Source organism: Bubalus kerabau, chromosome 22 (genome assembly GCF_029407905.1).
Source record: "Bubalus kerabau isolate K-KA32 ecotype Philippines breed swamp buffalo chromosome 22, PCC_UOA_SB_1v2, whole genome shotgun sequence".
NCBI classification, from domain to species: Eukaryota; Metazoa; Chordata; class Mammalia; order Artiodactyla; family Bovidae; genus Bubalus; species Bubalus kerabau.
In genome coordinates, this window is record NC_073645.1 from 46,809,478 (window position 1) to 46,832,011 (window position 22,534).

The window sequence follows — 22,534 nt, forward strand, 5'->3', positions numbered from 1 at the left end:
TGAGCTCAGCGACCCCCCAGGAGAAGCTGCTTTTGCTCTCTGCTCTCATCTGCTGACCTGGGCCAGACTGGACACCAGATCAGCAAGCTTGCCAGAAAAGCTCAGAGGGATGGTGCTCGGTCTGGGCCCAGGCTCTCGCCAGCCACTGTCTGCCTCATCCTGCTCCTTCCTGGACCCTGGGGCAACACATCCTCTACCTGCCCAGGCCCTAGGGCATGCTGGAGGGGAGCTGCCTTCCTGGGAACACACGCTAGGAACCCGGGCATCGTCCGGAGGGGCAGGCCTGGGCCACCTGCTCTTCTGTCCTCATTACAGGTCAACTGACCGAGCAAGTGGCGAAGGCACATGGAGACAAAGGACAGCTGGATGCAGGCCCGGGCTCCTTCCGCAGATTCCACATTTGAAAACACCCCTTTTCCGACAGCCCAGCAGATGTCCCTGAAGCCGCGCTCTTATCAGATCGGAGCGGGGTCAGTGAAAAGGCCTTCGCGGACACGCAGTCTACATCCTCCAACCCGACACTGCAGGCCCCTGGCTGGCCTCTGCGGTGGGGGTGGGGGTAAGGGCCGCGGGGCCCCACTTGGGTGCAGCCCCTGCGACTGCAGAGATGGCAGGTGCCTCCCCCATCCAGCCCACCCCTGCCCCAGAGGAACAGCCGGTCCGGGCAAGGAAGCCCGATGGCATACACGTGCGGGTGGCCACGCCACGAGGGGTCACACTGGAGACGGGAAGTGGGGGCGGGGCGGAGGGAAGGGTGCAGAGCCCTCGGGGAGCCGGGCCCCACTTTCTCAGTCGCTGCTTGAACTTGGGACCTCAGCTCCATCCAGAGCACAAAGAACGTTTGTTTTCAAACAAAAACATTCTTCTGGCGCCAGGGGAAAATGGAAAATTTTAGTTTACATTAGACATGCTTCTGGAGGCTCACGTCTTCCCCAAGCTTCTCTGTGGCGACAAAGAGGGGCTGAGAGTGACTCAGGGTGGACGTGGGAGCCCCCTCGGCCAGACCCCTGTCGTGACCCTTCTCTTGGACGGGGTCAAGTGAGCCCTGGGGAAGGGGTTGAGATGCTGGAGACTGGCCAGGGGGCACCCAGAAAAAAACAAGATTGATCTTCTGAGCCACCTGCCACAAGGCCCCACTTGGGATGGGCGAGGGGAAGAGAAGAACCCGAGGGGCAGGGACCACCTCCTGCTTTTTCCTCGGGGGTCACCTGGGCGGCAAGCCCGACCTGCTGAGGCCCAAACTCCCAGACCACCTGCCAGATCGCACAACAGGCCAGTGCCCTCATGGAGAATCAAACCCGAGTCAGCACCACTTAGAACAGGTCCCACTGGGGTCAGGGTTCCCCCTGCTTCCTGCTGGTGCCCATAAAACTCCTCCTGCGGCTCAGGGACTGGGTGCAGCCCTGATGCACGCAGGGGACCTCAGCGGGAGCTGCAGACCACCGGGTGCACCCAGGTGGAGAGGCAGCAGGTAGCTGTGAGTGGGCTGCGGCCAGAACCCTCAGGTCCCACGTGCGTAGGTGGTCACACGCAGGTGTGACACCAAGCTGACTGAGCCAGGCACCGCGTGTACCCTCCTGCCTGTTGCAGGCAGGGGCTCAGAGGCCTGGGTTCCTGGGCACTGGGAGGTGCCCGCCTCAGCCGCATGGTCGCAGAGCACCAGGCAGATCACAACCTGCATACTAGCTGCCGGGCCGACATGCTTCAAGACAGCAAGGAAGCTGACTTCAGAAGGGCTTGTCCAGCAGGACCTCCCTGGCCCCTCCAAAGACAGCAGGGCAGCCCGGGGACCCCTGTGGTCAAAGCTTGGGCCCCCTGGTGGTGGTGATGACGGCAGTGGAGGTCATGGAATTCCAGCTGAGCTATTTCAAATCCTAAAAGATGAGGCTGTTCAGAGTGCTGCACTCAATATGCCAGCAAATCTGGAGACCTCAGCAGTGGCCACTGAAAAGGTCAGTTTTCATTCCAATCCCAAAGAAGGGCAATGCCAGAGAATGTTCAAATTGGGCCCCTGAATCTCTGCCAACGCTCCAACACGCTTAGTACCCACGTCGGGTGCCAGGCCGCCATGCCAATGCCCTCCCTCGGGGAGTGTGCAGCCAGGGGTCTGGAAAGCAGCCAGGAGCCCCGCCTTCGGGTGTCCATCTGCTGGGTGGGCGGGGGGATGCTGGGCAGTGGTCCCCCTGCACTGTCCTGACCTGGGAAGGTTCCCGTGTGGACAGCTGCCCTGGGGAGATGGCGCCACCCCAGGACTGGAGGAGACCCAGAAAAGGGCACCCTTCACCCCAGGAACACCAAGCTGTGCGCTCAGCGAGAGTAACCTCAGGTTGGTGGGTCCTGGCCGGCCGGCACAGGGCTGCAGCCGCTCACGCAGTCCCCTCTTCAGGGAAGGGCTTGTGGCTTTGTCTGGCTCACGTCCTTCCCAAGTGAGAGAGCCCCGCACAGCCCCCAGGCCCCTCGATGGGGCCTCTGCTTCCAGCAGGGAAGTGTGTCTGGCTGGCTAGGTTCCCTCTGAAACCAGCTACCATCTTCCTGCCCAGAGCCAGCAGGGCGCTGTGCACTCAGCAGGCACTGCCGGGCACTTACCGAGTTCGCCCGCAGCCTTGATGTCGACGTTGTCGTAGCCGCTGCCTATCCGCACGATCACTCTCAGGGCCTTGAACTTCTCCAGGTCCTCCCTGGTGAGCGTGATGGTGTGATACATCATGGCGCCGACTGCCTCGTTTAAAACCTGTGAAGGGGCGAGCAGAGCACAGATGGAGGCCCCCATCGCCCTTGAGTTCTGGCAGGAAGATGACCGGTGAGGGCGCGGCCTGGGTGTCCACGGCATCCCCCTAGGGGAGAGGGCCCTGGTGGGGCTCTGGGGGCCTGCTGGTGACTCTGGGTGATGCCAGGGAATGGGGGCAGGGGGCAGGCTCAGGGACGAGGGCAAGGCATTGGCTAGCCGAGACCAGGGTAGAAAGAAGGAGGGCCTGGCAGGGGTGCTCGCTGAGTGCCAGCTGCTGCCACCTGACCTAAGGGGCGACCCCAGCCGGGCGGGCAGGATGGGGTGGGGCCCACCTTCTCGTGGATCTCCTGGGTGGACTGTGCGTCGCAGAAGGCCACAGTGGCCAGGTCCTTCAGGATGGGCATCTCCACGGTGCAGTCTCTGCCGTCGAGCAGCGCCACCAGGGGGCGGGGGTGCAGGGGGCCGTTCATGATCTGGGGGCGGATACCTACGAGGAGGGAGGGGACAGGGTGCGTGTGCCAAGTGGCCGGGCTCCCCCAGGGAGGTGCCCCGACTCCAGCATCCACGTGCCTCCCTCCTGGGAGGATTCTGGGACCAGCCCAGGAGACAGAGAAGGAACATCTGTGCAGCTCATTTTGACAGAGGAGCTAAGATGCCCCTCTATGGGGCCACATGCGGCCAGCTCTATCGCCATGTGGGATCGGGTCAAGCCCACACCCGCTGCTGCCACCAGGGACAGCCTCGGGGCTGCCTGGCTGCCCCTAAACCTCCAAGACCCAGAGACCTTCAGGACATCCGAGGGGGTCTAGCCCACGGCTCCTGGAGGTACAGCAGACTTCACTTGGCCCCTCTGCTGTGCCTCGTTGTCCCTGCCAGACCCCTCTGCCCTTCTAAACACGCGTGACATGTGCCGAAGTGAAACAAGAGGGACACGTTAGGGCGCCAGCATCCTGCGGGATGCAGTTGAAGCTCCAATCCTTTGGCCACCTGATGTGAAGAGCCGACTCATTAGAAAAGACCCTGATGCTGGGAAAGATTGAAGGCAGGAGGAGAAGGGGGCGACAGAGGATGGGATGGTTAGATAGCATCGCCGACTCAACGGACATGGACCTGAACAAACTCTGGGAGACAGTGGAGCACAGAGGAGCCTGGCGTGCTGCGGTCCACGGGGTCACAAAGACTTGGACACGACTCAGCGACTAAACAACATCCTGTAAGAGCTTCCTGGAGGAAACCCGTGGGAAACATGCACCCTCTCGCTGGGCTCGGTGAGGAGAAGCAGTCAGTCTGAGGTAGTGGAGAAGGGGTATGTGTGTATGAGAGTGTGTGTGTGTGGTGTGTGTGTGTGTGTGGGGGGGGGGGGGGGTGGGGGGGGTTGGTGCAGGAGGCCTGCTGGGGACTTGACAAAAGGAATCTTCTCAAAGGACCACAGTGCAAGTCAGCTACCTAGACCAGCCAGAGCTGTTTTCATGTGCTGATGGTTCCAGTGGAGACAAAGGATGCTGGCCCCACAGCTGGCGAGGGGGCGGGCCTGCCCGCACGCTGCCTAAGTCCACATTCTCCAGTGGCGCCGTGCCTCCAACCCAAACGACGGAGGACTGGTCTGCCCTCCACTGTGGGGACCCATCATCGGGGCACACAAATCAGCCCAGGGCAACTCATCCTCTATGACCAAGCCATTCCCTTCACATTCACACTGGAAGGTCTTGGATTTTTGGCCCCCATGTTCAATCACCTTCCTGGGCTTCCCTGATAGTTCAGTTGCTAAAGAATCTGCCTGCAATGCAAGAGGCCCTGGTTTGATTCCTGGGTCGGGAAGATCCTCTGGAGAAGGGATAGGCTACCCACTCCTGTATTCTCAGGCTTCTCTGGTGGCTCAGCTGGTGAAGGATCTGCTTGCAATGTGGGAGACCTGGGTTCGATCCCTGGGTTCGATCCGCTGGAGAAGGGAAAGGCTACCCTCTCCTGTGTTCTGGCCTGGAGAATTCGATGGACTGTATAGTCCATGGGGTCGCAGAGAGCTGGTCACGACCGAGCGACTTTCACTGTTAAATCACCACAACCCATCCCTGGGCTTCAGGAGGAACTACAGCACCAGGTGGCCAGGACAGGGCCACTCCTGTTTTCTTACCAAATCACAAGTGTGTGTGTGTGTGTGTGTGTGTATGTGTGTGTGAGTGCTGGGGTGTGCTGGGTGGTGGGGGCTAGGGCCACTCCTGTTTTCTTAACAAATCACAAGAGTGTGTGTGTGTGTGTGTGTGTGTGTGAGTGCTGGGGTGTGCTGGGTGGCCGGGGCTAGGGCCACTCCTGTTTTCTTACCAAAATCACAAGAGTGTGTGTGTGTGTGTGTGTGTGTGTGTGTGAGTGCTGGGGTGTGCTGGGTGGTGGGGGCAGGTGGCCTGCCGGGGACTTGACAAATGAATCTTCTCAAAGGACCATAGTGCGAGTCAGCTGGTATCAGATCACAGGTCACAAGACAGCCTTCCACACGTCTGAGGTTCTCAGATGTTCAGATAAACTCTGACGATGGCCACCGCACCAGGGCCAGGCCGAGCACAGAATCTCTTTATCCTTTTCAGCACCGGGCTCACTCAGGCTCCCCAAGTCCAAAGCAGGAGCCGCTGACGAGCTCACCCATGGGACCTCGGTCTCCCGGCCCAGAACCGCTGGAAAGGGCTCCCCTCGCAGCCGCCATGAGACGGCCATGGGTGAGGCCCCTCCTCAGCTGGCCACCAGGGCTCAGGACCCGGCCCCCCAGCGCCCGCACGGCCTGGACGCGTCCTGGATGGTGCTCCCACGCCACAGCTGCATCTTCAGGAGACAATCGTCTCTTTGAACTCGAGCAGAGAAAAGCCTTTTGTTCTGGACTGGGAAGAACCAGCTGGGGTGGCTGGGGGCAGCAGGCTACCTCTGGGCAGGGCCTGGCTGGGGCTCACGAGTGATCAAGGTCCCTCCCAGCCCTCAAGTGGCAGCCAGACCTTTACTGCCTCCTTGGGACCTGGTTCCCCCAAGGGGGGGCGGCCAAGTAAAGCTGAGTTCCCGAGTGGGGACAGGGTCCCCAGCCCACATCCCACAGCACTGAGGCCAGCTGCTTGTTGGGGGGCTGGTGTGCACCCCACGAGCATCCTGCTTTGCCCCCAACGGAAAGGTCCATGAGAGCCGAGGTGCTGTGTGCATATGGGGAGAACATACCCCAAAGACCAAGAGTGACACCTGCAGACAGGATCCCTGGACACCCCGCAGAGGGAGAAGTGGGGAGCAGGGATGTCACCTGGCGCCCCACACCCTCCCCTCACCCCTGAGACGGCACCGCTGTCCTGTTAGCAGATGAGGAAGAAGCACAAGGTGAAAAGTACTTCACCAGAGGAGATAGTTGGGGGTGGGGGTGGGGTGGGGCAGGGGTGGCCAGTGCCAACTTGGGGTCCACACCCACCCTGAGAGTGAGATGGCGAGACAAGCCCGAAAGGACCCATTCTCTTCCTCCAGCTTCTCCTCACCCTCTACACCTCCTACAAAGCCCAAGGCTGGACTCCTGGAGGACCTCGTCGGCAAAAGTGCTCACTTGGCCCAGGCTACTCCTCCCACCGGGTGAAGAACACTCCAACTTCACTCCAGGGTCAGGGGTGGTGTGTGCTCTCAGGAGGGTTAACCAGACAACATTTGTAAAGTTTCATGATCAGGACTAGAAATCCAAGCAGTTAATTAAAAAGTCACCACAAGGGAAAACAACAGTGGGTACCAGGCAGGCACCTGGAGAGGCTGAGGGGCCACTGCTGCAATGCATCCATCCACAGCATCAGTCCATGCATCCCGTTACCTGGGAAACAAACTCTGGGTTGCCTAGCGATTGCCTCCCTCCCTGACTTGGGTTGTCTTTCTCTTTGGCGTAACCCACCCTTTGCCCTCGTTCAGGCTGGGCATGCAGAACGCACAAGACCCATGGGCTTCCTGAAGCCTGAGGCTCAGATATCGGCTTCAAGCTCTCTATGGTAAGGCAGGAGTCAGAGATGCAGGGGGAGCATGAGGCTCAGGTGCAAAGGCTGGGGAAGGATGCTGAGGGCGGATGGCTGGCTGGCACGTGGGAGTGGGCAAGATTCACAGGTGTTCTGGATGAAGTGCAGGGACCACAGTGTAGAGCCAGGCTTTAAGGGGGCCACATGAGGCCCCCAGCACTGAAGACAAGATGGCTTAGCCAGGTCACTGTCAAGGTCGGCTTCCACAAAGGGGCCATGCTGGATAGACAATGCTCCTTCAGTTCCAGATGGGACTCATCAAGCTGCACGCCTCAGAATCCAGTTAATTTCAAGCCACTGTCCCTACAGTCTTGCTGGAGGAACCCAGGAAGAGCCCAGGAAATGCCAGGAAGATGAAGTAGCAATTAGACTTTACATCTCGCCTCATATTAACTGAGACATTCTCCAGTGCTTCTGGCAACTTGAAACATTTTTAACTGTATGAAATTAAAAGATGCTTACTCCTTGGAAGAAAAGTTATGACCAACCTAGATAGCATATTAAAAAGCAGAGATGTTACTTTGGCAACAAAGGTCCGTATAGTCAAGGCTATGGTTCTTTGCAGTAGTCATGTATGGATGTGAGAGTTGGACTATCAAGAAAGCTGAGCGCCGAAGAATTGATGCTTTTGAACTGTGTTGTTGGAGAAGACCCTTGAGAGTCCCTTGGACTGCAAGGAAATCCAACCAGTTCGTCCTAAAGGAGATCAGTCCTGAATATTCATTGGAAGGACTGATGCTGAAACTGAAACTCAGGGACCAAGGACCCAGGAGAGGCCGAGAAAGCACCTGATGATGAGGTCCTGGCGGCCCTCAAGTCAGGCTGACCATTGCCCTTCTCCAGTCTCCCTTCCCATTGATGAACTCACTCCACCCATTTCAGAATAATTCCAACTGCACTTGGACACACCTCAGAAAGCATATCAGTGCACTTTCAACAGCTCATCCAGCATTAGGTCTACAGGGCAGAGAAAGCTCAGCTGACTCCCCTGGTGTCAATTACTTGCTGGTTTCAGGCTCGCTTCCTCAGAAGCAGGGACGCAGCGCCCCAGCTCGAGGCTACCTCTGATGTCCGCCCCGGGCCTGGTGTTGCTTCGAGCTGCAGCTGCACACAAATAATTGTGCAATTAGACACACTTAGCGGAAAACAAAGACCACACCAGGCTGAGTTGCTGGAGGTTTGTTAAGAGTGACCAGCGGTCCAGTAAATGCCAAGTTGAAAGGACTCTATGAATTCCAAGGTGGAAAGGGGAGGGCCCCAGGGAGATGTCGGTAAACTTCGGGCCCCCAGCCTTGATGCCACCTTATCTGGAAAACAGCACCAGCTCCTTCCCGCAGGCTGATGGGGCTGCAGTCGAAGAAACGGGACGACGTGCTCATGCCATGCAGAGCGGCCCTGTGGTGTATTTCCTGACCTTTCTGGACACCAAGTGAGTTCAGTGGACATCCTTCCCACAGAACCATGCATCATTTTCTAAAGGTTGGCTTCTGTCACTCACAACTCAAGAACCAAACTGTCTGAGACGTGATTTTGCAGCTTTCGGATTTTAGTCGTTGAACAATTTTACCCTAAAGATAGTGGCTGTAATAATCATGTTTGACCCAGCAGGCAGAGAGGCCTCTTTTAACAATGGACCAGATTTTAGGAAGTGTCCCCACACTGCAGCAACCTCAGAGTCCCCAAAGCCCGGCTGGCCAGGATAATGGATGACAGTCACATGTGTGGACGGCCACACCTGTGCAGGGTCACCTCTCTGCTCACAGACGGGGTTGGGCAGGTACAGCGAGGCTGCCATTTGAGGCCTCACAGGACGCACAGATGGGGCTGGGACCCCTGAAGGAAGAGGACCTGCCATGCATCCCAAGTCCATCCTAAGGTCTTCCCTGCTGCCCGGGATTCTCTGTGCGGTACCACTGGTCTTGACAGCTGACACCCTGAGCAAGCACCTGGAAAGGCCAGCAGACAGAGACCTGCATGGGGCCGCAGAAAGACCCGAGACAAGACGCACTGCTCTGCCCAACTCAGCAAGAGGATGAGACAATCAACCAGCTGGTCATTGGCTCCCAGGACCTGCATGGGGGCCTGGAAGGTAGAAGGCGGCTCCCATCCTCACATGCAGGTGGCCCTTGGGAGAACGGGGAGACGCGGCCATGCAGACCCCAGAGGCTCGGAGTGGGCGGGGAGGGACATGTCAGGCCTGCACCTGTCGCCCTCTAGCCCACATCACTTCGCAAGGATCTGGTCACATCTCCCCTCCATCCCTTAAATGCAGCTGGTCCCCAATTAAAAGGCCATTTTCTGCAACCCAGCATGGCCCCACCCTTCTCGGCTGGGCTCGTCAGTTCCGATCCCCAGAAGGTCAGACGCAGAATCAGATCCCATGTCTGACGAGCAGCATGTTTCACGGGCTGGCGTTTCCATGACCCGGAGCTGCAGCTCATGACTCGTGGGGCCAAGCGGGAACCAGATGCTGACCCTGGGACAGAAACGAGCCCTTATCCGAGACTCGGCTTTCAACTCGCAAACATGGCTGTGTTGAAGGGTCTACATGTCCACCCGTGGCCTGGGACAGCAGACTCCTGCCTGGGGAAGGAGGTTGTGGAGCCTCGTGGGGGGCAGGCTTCCCTTGCTTTGTAAACATGTTTATCCATGTTACGAAAACTGTTCTACACTGTTAACAACAAACGTTCTGTAGTTGGCTGGAGCTTACTCAGAAAGCAGTTCTGGAAAATGAGCGAAGGTAGTGACTGTCCCCAACACCCCAAGAAGGTGCCTGACCTGCAGGAGCACGCCCCTCGCCTTTCATGGCAGGGACCACGGCAGCAGCAGAAGATGAAGGGGAGGTTCAGAGAGCGGCTGCAAGGCAGGGATTTGCAGAAAGATGTGTGTTCCTAAGTGTGGCGCTATTTTAAGGTTAAAAAAGAGTGCAGTTACTTTTGGAAACCTCATCTTTGTTCCCACACTGCTATCTGCCTTTTCATCTGGCAAAAGTGCTTTTCTCTGCGGTGTCCCTGGGCAGCTCTCCCAGGCCCAGGAAGCCGCGTCCGCTTTCTCCGGGCCAGTCTGGGATGCGGCCAGGCTGCAGTTTGATTTTGAAAACTTGGTCAAGTGCAGACATGCTCTCCTGGCACGCCGGAGAACCCAATTTTTCTTTGGCGGGCTCGCTTTTCACACCTAGTTTTGCATCGCAACACGACCCGCTCCAGCACTCACCCTCCATCCTGCGCCCTACCTGGCCCGAGTGGCAGTGAGCCCTCTCTCACTGGCCCGGAATCCCAAGCAGGAATGTCCCAGGATCCTGGGCAGGAATGTCCTGGGATGGAGGTGATGACCAAGGAACGGTGCACCTACAGCCTGAGGGCAGTTTTGGGACCTGCTGGAACCACAGCGGCGGAAGCAAAGGGCAGTTACTGGAGTGGACACTGGTTCACAGGCTTCTGGCTGCCCTCAAAGTGGACCTTCAGATCCAATCCATCCCCGCTCCTTCCCGATTTCTCACCTCCAAGCTCTGCCATGTGAGAGCCTGGCCTGGTTCTAGGCCCCAGTGAGGATACAGGCATGGACGCTTTCCTCGGGGAACTCTACATGCACAGAGAATCTGGCTTATAGAAGAAACAGCTTTCCCCAAGATACTTCAAAATCTAGAACAGGAGGGAATTCCCTGGCAGTCCAGTGGCCAGGACTCTGCAATTCCACTGCCGGGAGAGCCCGGGGTTCAACCCCAGGTTGGGGAACCAAGATCCCACAAGCCATGCGGCACAGCCAAAAAATAAGAATGAAAACAAAATCAGAAACACGAAATCAGTTTCTATCTGGGCCTAGATGTGGAAGTCCACTCGTCTAATACAGGCCAAGCGAGATGGGAACATCTTGCAACTCGATGCAGGCTGGAGATGAATGGCCGTGTGCTCAGGGCTGGAGAGGAAAGCAGACCCGGACGACAAATGCAGATACACAACCACTGCGCTCATGACAGGCATGACTAATCAATCCCAGCGGTCTTGGTCTCAGACTCCCTGCTGACTCCCGTGGGGCGCCCCCCGCAAGGCTAGCTGACATCTGCTGGTCATGCTAAGTGGACCCAGTCCCCCTCTTGATTGGGTAAAGGAAGTGAAGGTCAGTGTTTCACACGTGACACCACCACTGCGAGCGTGGAAAGAAGCAGGGAGATGTAGGGAGGCCCCAGGGGAAGGACGCAAAGGCCCCCCAGCCAGGCGCAGCCCTCCGCAGTCACTCTGGGACGGGCCTCTGTTCTGCTGGGGGCGGGGGGTGGGGGGGCTTCTGGAGAGGAAGGGGAGAGAGCCCCCCACCCAGGGTGGGGCTGGGCTCTGCGGCAGGTGCCTGGGTTTGCACCCAACTCCTCGCAGCAGGACCTCGGCTGTGCCTGGTACTGTTCCTGGTACTGTTCCTGGTGGCCTGACACACGCCCTGTCCCAGGGTAACTCTGTCGCTCCCCCCCACCAATCCCAAGATGGGGAATCCACTTCCCCACTCCAGGGAAATGGGCTGGCCTTGAACTTCAGTCTGAAACCCCCAGAGTGACAGAGGGGCTGCTGCACCGCTTCCAAGGCTGGGCCCCCGGGGTGGGCACCATGCCTTCCAAATTCACAGTGAAACTGAGATCAGCTGTGAGCTGGGACACACTGGGAGGCGGGACCACAGGTCCAGGGTCCAGCCATCCAGCCGAGAGGAGGGCCGCCACAGGCCGTCCAGTCCCGGCAGAGCCCTGCTGCCTGCAAGCCAGAAGTTCTGGGGTCATCGGCCGCCCAGCGACAGCAGACTTATGTGTTCAGCAAGGCAAGGCCAAGGCGGAGAGAGCCCACGTCTCCTCTGACTGGCAGGGACCCATCGCCAGTGCAGCAAGAACCCCCAGAGGCCGGTCCCCAGGCATCCCCAGGACAGATCAAGGCAAGAGATCCCGTGGAGGATGGACTTCCCCAGGTGAGGCGCCCCAAGCAGGGATCAAGCTGAGGGTGGTTCAGTGGTGGGACTGGTTCACCAACACGAGCATCCCTGTCAGGGAGTGGCTCCCCCAGTGATGGGCAAGGCTGTCCACACAGCTCTCACCAGGGCCTGTCTCCAAGGCCTGGCAACGGCAGGATTCTGGGGTGGCCTTTCGAAAACAGTGGGGACTTCCCTGGCAGCTCAGAGGGTAAAGCGTCCACCTGTAACGCGGGAGACCTGCGTTTGATCTCTGGGTCGGGAAGATCTCCTGGAGAAGGCAATGGCAACCCACTCCAGTACTCTCGCCTAGAAAATCCCGTGGACGGAGGAGCCTGGCAGGCTACAGTCACTGGGGTTGCAGAGTCAGACACAATGGAGCGACTTCACTTTCTTCTTTCTTTTGAAAACAGAGTGGGTTGCCATTTCCTTCTCTAGGGTATCTTGCCTACCCAAGGACTGAACCCCTGTCTCCTGCATTGCAGCTGGATTCTTTATTGACTGAGCCACCAGGGAACACACTGGGAAACCAGAAAATCTGTGTAGATTGGGAGTTTGCGATGGACAAGCACACACGGTTATGTTTTAAGACAACCAACAAGGACCTACTGAAAAGCACACGGAACTCTGCTCAGTATTGTGTAATAACCTAAATGGGAAACGAATTTGAAAAAACAGGTACATGGATATGAATAACTGAATCACTTTGCTGTACACCTGAAACTAACACAACATTGTTAACCAAGAGTATTCCAATATGAAACCACTAAGAAAAAAAGTTAGTGCAACTTGCTTTATTTCTGATACTTTACTGGGGTGGTCGGGCACAGAACCCAAGTCATCTCTAAAGTATGGCTGTGCAGGCACTGCTCACAGGTTGCCCAGGGATGAGCAGTACCATCAGGCAGGAAGGAAGCCCAGTGGTCACTGCACACACAGCCCTTTCCCGAAAGACCATCAGCAACTTGAATGCCCCTCAGTCTTCCAAAGTCAGGTTCCTCTACTCAGCTGTGAATACGCTAGTAAGCACCGCCCTGGCGTGAAAAACCGCAAGTATGGGGAGATCTGGCCCTCTGCGTCCTCAGGCAGGGGCGGCGCTGCTGGGGGTGAACCACACTAGGGGGGCTCCCCAGAAGGCTGAGTGTGGCCCATGGTGGGGGAGTGCTGGTTTGCAGCCACTCCTCAGTCCTGATTTTAGTGACCTCTATAAAGGCAGCTGTAGGCTCGGTCCAGATGGCTACAGAGTGGCCCAATAAGTAGCTTAGCTTCTTAAATAAAACATGGATCTTAATGAGTCATGGCCTCCGAGTGAGATGCTCTCAGGCCATCTTGCCTTAGCTCAGGTTAACAGCTGGACAGAGAGCTGGCGAGCTGGAGGCTCACGGGCTCTCCAGGGCCCTGGCCACTGCCCACACCCCCCCCAGGCTCACTGGGCAGACACGTGAACCCAGGGTGCACATGAGGGCAGCTTTTGGAAGCAGAGGTCTACATGCCAGACCTGTGGGAAGCACGCCATCTAGTTTAAAGAACAGTACAATCTGGGACTTCCCTGGTGGTGCAGTGGTTAAGAACCCACCTTGCAGGGGATGTGGGTTTGATCCCTGCTCAGGGATCTAGGATCCCACTTGTCATGGAGCAGCTAAGCGCGTGCGCCATGACTACCGAAGCCCACACTCGGGAGTCTGTGTGCCACAATCGAAGACCCCACAGGACGCAGCGAGGTCCTGAGTGCCACGGCAGACCCGACGCAGCCTGCTCTGCACCTCCAGAAAGACCCCTCAGAGCCACCCAGGTGAACTGTCCTGGTAGCCTGAGCTGTGTAGGGTCCACACCACACCGGGGAACTGGAACTGAGAAAAAGAAGCAACAGACACTTTTCCTTTGCCCAATAGAGCTGAAGAACAAAACCAGGCCCATTTTGCACTTTCTTAGACACTCACACACGGGCAGGCTGTCTGGCATCTAGATGCCCTGACTCTGCTGCACTGGACACGCTACTTGCAGGGTGTTCCCCCCAGTCTCCAGGGAGCCTCCTGTGCACCCGGTGAACCCCTCTGCCTGGAAGAGCACCTGATGTTCTGCCTGGAAACCTACTGCTTTCGGCAGGGGGCGGGGCAAACATCACCCACATCGGCGCGCAAGAGACCCTCCCAGCTGACCGGTCCAGAGGAAACCACACTGAACGCCACTGAGAAGCAAACCCGCCACCAAGAAACACATTTGAAGCAGCCAAGGACGTGTGGCTCTGCTTCTGACTTTTCGGTCAAATGACCTAATGGTCCTTTGTCCCCCAAATGTCCCCCAAATGCTCAGTCTCATGTGGGTGGTCCCACAGCTTCCGGGATGTGGTGTGGGGGCAGGGCTGCAGGCTTTGGGCTTGGGGAACAGCAGGTCTCTAAGTGCAAGGACCCACTGGCTCCCAGTCCAGGTGAGGCTGCACCTTTGCCCCCCTCAACATGGGGGAAGAGTCCCTGGAGGGACAAGTGACCAGGTAGCTTACGCCTGGAGCGGGGACAACCTCTGTTGCCCCTTCTGGCCGGGAACATATGCATGCCTCCTTTCCAATCAACGGCGTCCGTGGGAGCCTCTGGAGCCTCTGCTCTTGGTGTGGGGGTTGCCAGGAGTCAGAAGCCCCCCATGGCCCCCGCCACCAGTGACCCGAGCCTGTCACCCATCCTTCCTGGTGGCAGCTCCTTCACAGCAGGAACTTCTCAAGGACAAAGGGGGCCCCCAGGCCACACGTGACAGTGACCCTGGTGAACTCAACGCCGTGTCTCAGCGGCTGAGCTCACCCACCGCTCCTGGGTCAGGGCCCGGCTTCCCTTCCCGGGACCAGGGCTCCCGCAGCAGGAGGTGGGCACTGGCTGAGAGGTGGGCGTCCAGGGCCTGCTCCCTTGCGTGCGGGCAGCTGCCACTCTCTGGTCCCAGCTCACAAGCCGGGGTGTTCAGAAACCCGTCGCCCACTCCCCCCGCCCCCCCCTACCCCAGCCTCAACACTGGGCGGGGGAAGCTGAGCAGCCCAGGTTGGTGGTCTTCTCTTGGCTGGGGGCTGAGCCCCTGAGCCTTGGAGACTTCTAGGAAGGCCCTGCCCACAGCATGGGGGCAGGGGGGACGCCAGTGGAAGCCACTCACTGTATATTTCGCTTGAGTATTTCTCAAGTTCTAAAAACGTGCCCGTAGCAACGATACAAGGGGATGTTTGAGAGAAACACAGTGAAGTAAAGATGAGAAAAGAACCGACAGATGCCAGGAGTCTGGCAGAGGCAGGCGCTACACACCCACGGCCCAGCCCGAGTGCCGCCCGCCTCTGACGGGCTCGCGCAGGGCTGGCGGGACCCCAGGGGCAGGAAGATCCACAGAGGGGTCCCCACCAGGCCGAGGACACCCCAGTCTTCTCGATTCCTGAAGGGCCACTCCTTCCAAAGCACAGGAAACAGCAGTGGAACAAGCCTGGCTCTGTGAGCCCCCCAGTCAAGGTCGGGGGTCACAGCGGACACACCACGAGGAGGGCAGGGCTGCTCACGAGTGTTGCCCCTGCGGTTGACTCGTCCCCTCTGATCAGAAGGACCAGCTCCACCAGGGCCCCTGAGGAACAGACAACATGCCCTTCTCCCTAAAGGCCCCTGGAAGAGCCTGGCAGACTTGGGCTTATGTTTCTAACTGCACTGCCTGAGCCAAGGGCCCATAAAAACAAAACACTGCCCTGCTTCTTAGCCGTGGCAGCCACTAAGGCCAGGAAGTAGACAGAACAGGGACGAGGCTTTCGGTTTATTGCAGTTTTACATGGGGCTCTAAAACCCAAAAGGAAACTGAGTCTTAAGCACCCTTTCACAGGCTTGCTGTCCGGCAGGCCGGAGGCCAAGCGTGCTGCCCTCGGGCCCCAAAGCAGCCAGGAAGTTCATTTTCCCAAGTGCGACAGCTGGTCGGACGTCCCCACCCTGCTCTTTTCCGCTATAACTTTTTCTTAAAACTTAATGATGTCTTAAGCAATCCAGGCTCAAAGCCCAGTTCATAGGAAAACACTAGAACCCATCACAAAGCCATATTTATCCCTTCAAATAAAAAGCTTCTCACAGAAAGCTCTCCAGCAGGGAAGCTGGTGGGGTGAAGAGGGGAAGTTGTAAGGACCGCGGCTGGAGGGGAAGGGACAGGCCTGGGCCGGGGTGCTGACGACAACATTCACCCCACCCCACCCCCAGGCAGAGAGCCCCCTCAACTGAGCAGAACCGCCCCTTCCCCGTGGACTTGGCGATGCCAACCAAGGGCTGGATGATGGAAGCGGCAGATACGCTGGGGAGGAAGCCAGCCACCAGCTGCCGAAGCAGCCCAGCCAGGCCCCAAACCCGCGCCTGTGAGCTCAGCAGCTTCAACTGGACAAAGCCCTGGGACAAATTTTGTCTGAAATTTCAGATGAGAGGCAGGAACCAGTCACAGGGTAGCAGCCTGTCAATGGGAGGGCGCAGGCTGGGGCAGGCAGGGGAGAGGACATTACATCGCACACCTCGGGCCGTTGCTGGCTTCTTTGGACGTGTGGTTGAGGGCAGCAAAAATTCAGCTCTTGATTGCTCAGGAAAAGGGTCTTTGGAGCGATGGACTCCGTGGTCCCGTCTTAGGCACATGTGAACCTCACAACAATCTCATTTCCCTCTTTACCGTGGTGGCTAGGAAGCTCAGCGTGAAATCCTTTCCTGTCTTTTGTGCACAGGACAATGGGGAGTCCTCTCTGAGCTCTGGCCGCATTCCCCAGCTTCATCTTTTCCTGCCCTTATTATTTCTCCATCTACTCAATTTTACCCTTGTGTGTGTGTTAGAGCCCTTCTGAGAGCCAAGCTTAAATCCTCTTAGGACCAAGGAACATTTGACATTCCATTTAATCACACAGAATTAATTTCGGTGACTTCCCCGGGAGGGAGCACAGTACGGAGAACAAGGGCTTGGCTCAACAGCAGAGCCACGTGTGTCCCAGGGCAGCTTGCGGGGCACCAGCTGGGGACAGGCAAGTGCCTGCAGGTGCCCTGGGAGCCACCAGCACTGAGCTTCTGCCGTGCAAAGCCTGGGCCCATCCACGTGATGGGTCCTCAGAAGGCTGGGGAGGGGGCCCCAACTTGCCCTCAATGTCGCACCTGGGGAGGTGAAGCTCACTGCACCTTGGGCTCATGCTCCAGAATCACCCTCTTGACTGCCTCTTGCTGGCGTGGAGCAGTGCTCCCAGCTCCCAGCGCTACTGAATTTCCTGAGCTGTGCTTGGTGCTTCCTCCTGACCCAGCGACCAAGAACAGTTTGGAGTCAGACAGGCTGGCCCAAAGTGCTTGCCCTGCTGTGTGACCTGGGGAAGAATCGAACCCCTCTGAGCCTCAGAGTTTTCACTTTAAAAAGGGAAATTGTCGAGAGTCTTCCTGGGAATCAGATGCGATCACTGCGCCCAGATGCTGCAGGGCGGGGACACTGACTGGGCTGGGCAGGTCCGGAGGCACTCAGGGCTGGCTTCGCTGACCCCAGTCTTGGAGAGGGCAAGAGGCCTACCAGGGGAACTTGGGACCAGGAGGGCCCCCTGAGCCCTGCGGGGGCTCTGAGCTCCGATCAAGTCAGTATTGGGAGGAATTGGGAGGACCCGCTCCCCAGTGGCCTCGCCAGCACTTCACAGGAGCCAGATACAGAGCCCTGACTCCCTTCCTGGCCCGTCCAGAGAGCTCGCTCAGGAGGACAAACTCGGCACCAGGGCTTCCTCACCCAGCCCTCCCACAGTTAAACAAGGAGTTGTTCCGCTCACATCTGCAAACCCTTCCTGGGATCAATTCTCAACCGAGCTTGGGAAAACACATCCCCAAGAGTCACCCACCCCTTGGTGGGGACAAGTGTTTACAGGTTTGATTTTATGCTCTCCTAACAATTTGGCAAAGGGTGCTTTATTCATACGCTGAGCACCACTGTTGGGCTAAATTTAACTGCCTGTTAAATTGTCCCTGTTAAAGCTGTCCCTTCCTGTTCCTTGAGCAGGAGGGAGCAAGTAGAAGTCAATAGTCTTGTTTTTTTCCCCATTACATGAAAAATAACTAAAAACGTCCTTTGTGCATAAGCCAGCCTCAGAGGAGGGTAAAACACACCTAAAAGCAGCACATTAGGTACACGTAGGTTCTATGTTGCTAACGCGGGCTATGTGACGGATGAAAGCACTATTTCCCTTTCATAAACTTAAAGAAAAATAACTCCATGTACCAGCAAAGAACCTAAGAAATGGCTTTAGAATTCTTGCCTTGTATAATCTTGGGGACAAAAAATAGGTTCCAAACACCTGCAAATCTTTCACATTAATATATGTTGACTTTTCTCTTTTTAAAAATGGTGCTTGGAGCTCCCTTGGTAGCACGCTGGTAAAGACTCCACCTGCCAATGCAGGAGACGTGGGTGTGATTCCTGATCCAGGAAGATGCCACATGCTGTGGAGCAACTAAGCCTGTGTGTCACAACTATGGAGCCCAGGAGCCACAACTACCGAGGCCCACGCTCCAGAACAAGAGGAGCCGCCGCAATGAGAAGCTCGCACCCCCAACTAGAGAGTAGCCCCCAATCACCGCACCAGGGAAAAGCCCGCAGACAGCCATGAAGACCCAGCACAGCCAAAAGCAAGCAATAAGATAAATAAGCAAAAATGGTGCTTGGACAACCGGGCATCCACCCAAAGTAATGCAGAGGAACCACCCCCCCGACTCTATATTCAAGTCAACTCAGGATGCTTCAAGGACTTAAACGGGAGAACTAACACTCCAGACTTTTTAGGAAGAAAACACAGGCATAAAGCTTCATGACCTTGGAGGATGACACCAAAACCACAAGCAACCAGAGGGGAAAGAAAGAAACTGGACTTTATCAAAAGGAAACCTTCTGTGCTTCCAGGCACCATGGGAGAAACTGTGTGCTGGTCAGGTGTCTGGTACCAAAAGCCAGTGAGGACTCTGGGTTTTGCTTCCTGTCCTCCCAGGTCCCACCCAGAAGAATGTGAACTGGAGGAGCCCTGTGTGGACACCGGATACTCAAGGGCAAAGGTCACGTGAGGAAGTAACGTGGCAAGGTGGTGTGCTGGCTTTGCTCTTCTCGGGTAGATAAACGCACCACAGCTCGCCCCGTCTTGGGGCTCATGTCCCTGGGAAAGTCTAACTGCTGCTCTGGACGAGACTGCCACTTCTCAAAATGCAGAGAGGAGGTGGGGGCTGGAAAGAGATGCTAATACACAAAACTGTTATCCGCAGACCAGAGCCACATGGGACAGGCTGCTTCCGAAGGCAGAGGCCCTGGTGCACGGGCCCTACTCTTTTTACTCAGACCTGCTTTCCAGAACTGGAAGAGAAAATGCCTGAGAGATGAGAAGGCTCGGCCACCTGGGCCACACAAAGAGGGTCTGGTGGCGGGAACGCGGGCAGAGCTGGCTGGTGTCCAGCCATAGTCCTGGCCCCACGTTCCCTCATGAGAACACGGATCGATTCCTTTAAACTGAATGGCAGGAAAGCGCAGCAAGAATAACTTCATTAATCACGTTCTCCATGTCCCTTACCATGCCAGGTTGAAAACCTGTTAAACAAGGACCTCAGAGCCCTCCAAGCAGCCAGGAGCCCACTCCCCCCACCCCTTATTGGGTGGAGTTTATTAGACAGTCCACACCTACATCCCCACATGGGATTTCCCTGGGGGTCCAATGCTCCCAGTGCATGGGGCATGGGTTTGATCCCTGGTGAGGGAACTAAGATCCCACATGCCACAGTCAAAGAAAATAAATAATAGTAATAAGAAAACCCAAAGCCCAAGTTCCCACAGACCACACTCCTTGTATGACCATGGATATACACGCCTGGCAGCGGGGGTCAGGGCAGACAGAGCTGGGAGTGGAACGCCGCAGAGATGAATTGACAGAAGTGTCCAGAGACCCGGTTCTGTGAAAGGCCCGTTCGGCTCAGCCTCACCCAGGCCTGGCAGCACTGCCCTCTGCCTGCCGTGTGGACAGCAGCTGGAACGCCACCAGGCCACAGCTCACCAGGATGCCAGCCTCCGTGGACAGAAGGACCCAGTCCATACCTGAGAGGTCAGAGTGGGCCTTTCTGAGAGACAGAGAGCTCGGGATAGGGCCAGTCTGTGAGCCGAATGCCCCACGGCCAGACAGACTCCCACCTCCAGGCCTGGGAAGTGGCCCAGGACAATGACAATGACCAGGGCAGGCCTGGCTGATGGGCACCCTGGGTGAGGAAGAAGAGTGAACCAAAGGGGGAGCTGGGACTCTCAACCCAGGTGCAAGCGGCCAGCCCCCCAAAAGGCCTCAAAGCAAAGTCGCTCAGTCGTGTCCGACTCTTTGTGACCCCATAGACTGTAACCTACCAGGCCCCTCCATCCATGGGATTTTCCAGTCAAGAGTACTGGAGTGGGTTGCCCTTTCCTTCTCCATTTTCCTTCTGCCAGCCCCAAACACCTACCAAATACAAAAGCAAAACCAAGCCTGTTGATTTCACTGACCTGGGACTCGCGTCAGGTGTTGGAATGGCCTGCCAGCACCTTGAAAGTGCACAGCTCCTTCCCGAGAGCTTGATTTGGAAGTGACTGCTGGGGAGAAGAAGAGCTCTGGACGAACCCCCTTCCAGCTGAACTGAGGCTAGGATTTCCTGATCATGGAGGTAGAGGTCGACCAGCAAGGGAAGCCTGGCGATGCCCCAGGGAGCCCCAGGCAGCAGCCAGGACCTCAACAGCCTTCCCGGGGTACAAACACTGACACACACACAGCCACCCTCTCGCCGGTTTGCACAGTAACCTCTCCCTCAGCCTGACCACCACGGCTGCAGTTTGACGCTCATTCTGGAGTCAGAGCCCTGCGCTCAGTGCCCCCTGCCGGGGCGCCAGGCTCTGGATGCATTTCAAGTGCTGCAGGCTCCCCACGTGTGTCCTTATCGCATTAAGGTGACTGTCTTTTTATATACTAACTGGGTGGGCGGTGGTGGGAATGCCCAGAAGCCCAGGCTGGGCTGCACCCACGTGTGAGTGCCCAACACCTGACCCCAGGCCTGGAACACAGCGGGGGCTGGAGCAGTGCTGAAGGATCCAGCCCCAAGCTCTGGCCCTGCCTTGCTCAGCCAGGGCTCTGGGCTAAGGAATGCTCTCTGGACCACAGCCCAGAGAGGCCTGCTCCCTTCACACATCTCCTGGGGTTAGGATGTAGGGTCTTAACAATGGAAGAGCTAGGGTCAGCATCCCACTGCTTGCTCTCTGCAGGGTCAGCTAGCTCCCAGGCTCAGTCCCCACACCCAGTCCCCGAATGTAGACATGCAGGGGGCTGGCTGAGCCCACCCTTCCTGGTCCAGCTCTGTTTTGAGGTTGGGGAGTGGATGTGATCAGCTGGCTTGGTGGGAGGGTGTCTTTGGGGGTCTCATGGCACCCCTCTCCAGGCTGATGGTTTCTGGGTCATCATTCTCAGAACCAGTGAATCATTTGGACCCCACTCCCCAGCACAGATCTTCCTGTGCAGAGGGACCTTCAAACAAAGGCAGGGACATGGGAGGAGTCACCAGGTGTGAGAGGGCCGGACAAGAACAAACCTCCATTCAGATCCAATGGGACTTCTGACCCAGGGGACCCAGCGTGCACACCTGCGGTGCTGGAAACCACTGCTACGACACTAGCAGGAGTGAACCCAAAGTGACCAGTTCCTGTTGACCTAACACGGTGACCCCACCAGCCTCTCCCACGGCCCCATGTGGACGGGCCCCAGACACCCCCTCTCCTGTCCTGAGGGGTCTCTGGGCAGTGTCCCCAGGCACTAGATGGGGATTACAGATGCACTTCATCAATCGAGCTGTATCTAGAAAAATGCCTGGACAGAAACCAAAAGGGGCCAGAAAAAGATTGGGCTGGGGCTGTGCTTCTCACACTGGAAGCTCTGCGGCCCCTGCAGCCCACGTGTGTGGCTGTGTTCAGGGGGACAAACCCGTGAAGATGGCTGCGGAGCTGCTGTTTACACGATGCGTCCGGCTGCACCAGCTCAGGGAGGGCTCGGGCGACAGCAAATCCTTGGCTGCGGTCAATGCCACGTGACACAGGGGAGGGGGCATCACTGGGTGACAGCCACTGCCAGAAGGTTCCGCAGCCTGTGCCCCAGTCGAGCAGGTCAGCGTGTAAACAGCAGCAGATCCAGCAGGTACCGCCGCTTACATGGGTCTGACATGTAGCCCCAGTAATCCCGCATCACAGGAGCTGCGGGCTGCTCCGGCGGCCTGTCCTCACCTGGCTACCCTCCACTGCCCAGTCCACAGGAGCCAGTTATTTATACCAACAAAGCCAACCAAAATGAAGCAGGTAGTTCACGGACAGAGAAAAGCAAATACAAATTAAAATATGTACTCAAGGATGTGCCGTACAACACGGGGAATATAGCCAGTACTTTGTAATAACTGCAAATGGAAAGTCACTTGGAAAAACACACAAAAGATGAAAAAGATTAAAATACCCAAAGCACATAAAACCAAGCGCTCAGAAACAAACAAGCCACCCACTGCAAGCGTTCGGATCACCAGTCTGGACAGAGAGAGGAGAGAGGCCTCCTCCCGGCACCCCTGCCCCACCAGATCAGGAGCAAACATGCGAATTAGGTGAAGACCAGAATGAATTTATTCAAGCTGGTTGTGCCGCAAATGACTGAGGCGGCGGGATCTGGATTGAAAGATCGCCGTCTCCCGTTTCAGCTCGGGGCGGTGGGGCTGTCCCCATGAGCTTCAGGTTTCCGGACCCGAGGTCTGCAGTGCATCCCTGAGACCTCAGTCTCCCCGGGGGCAGAGTGACCGCCCGGAGTAGGACTGTAGGCTCCAACAGATCCCAATCT

The 22,534-nt window shown here is 57.2% G+C and overlaps 1 protein-coding gene across 25 annotated transcripts in view; it reads right to left on the bottom strand.

Moving 5' to 3' along the window:
- Window positions 1-22,534, bottom strand: part of CTBP2 (C-terminal binding protein 2) — a 168,690-nt gene that overhangs the window by 9,290 nt on the left and 136,866 nt on the right. For all 25 annotated transcript variants that reach the window (XM_055560906.1, XM_055560894.1, XM_055560891.1 and 22 more), the window contains 2 exons: window positions 3,061-3,215; window positions 2,587-2,731 (listed from right to left, as the gene is read on the bottom strand). In XM_055560906.1, the coding sequence (XP_055416881.1) occupies window positions 2,587-2,731; window positions 3,061-3,215 (300 nt within the window). The remainder of the gene's footprint in view (window positions 1-2,586; window positions 2,732-3,060; window positions 3,216-22,534) is intronic.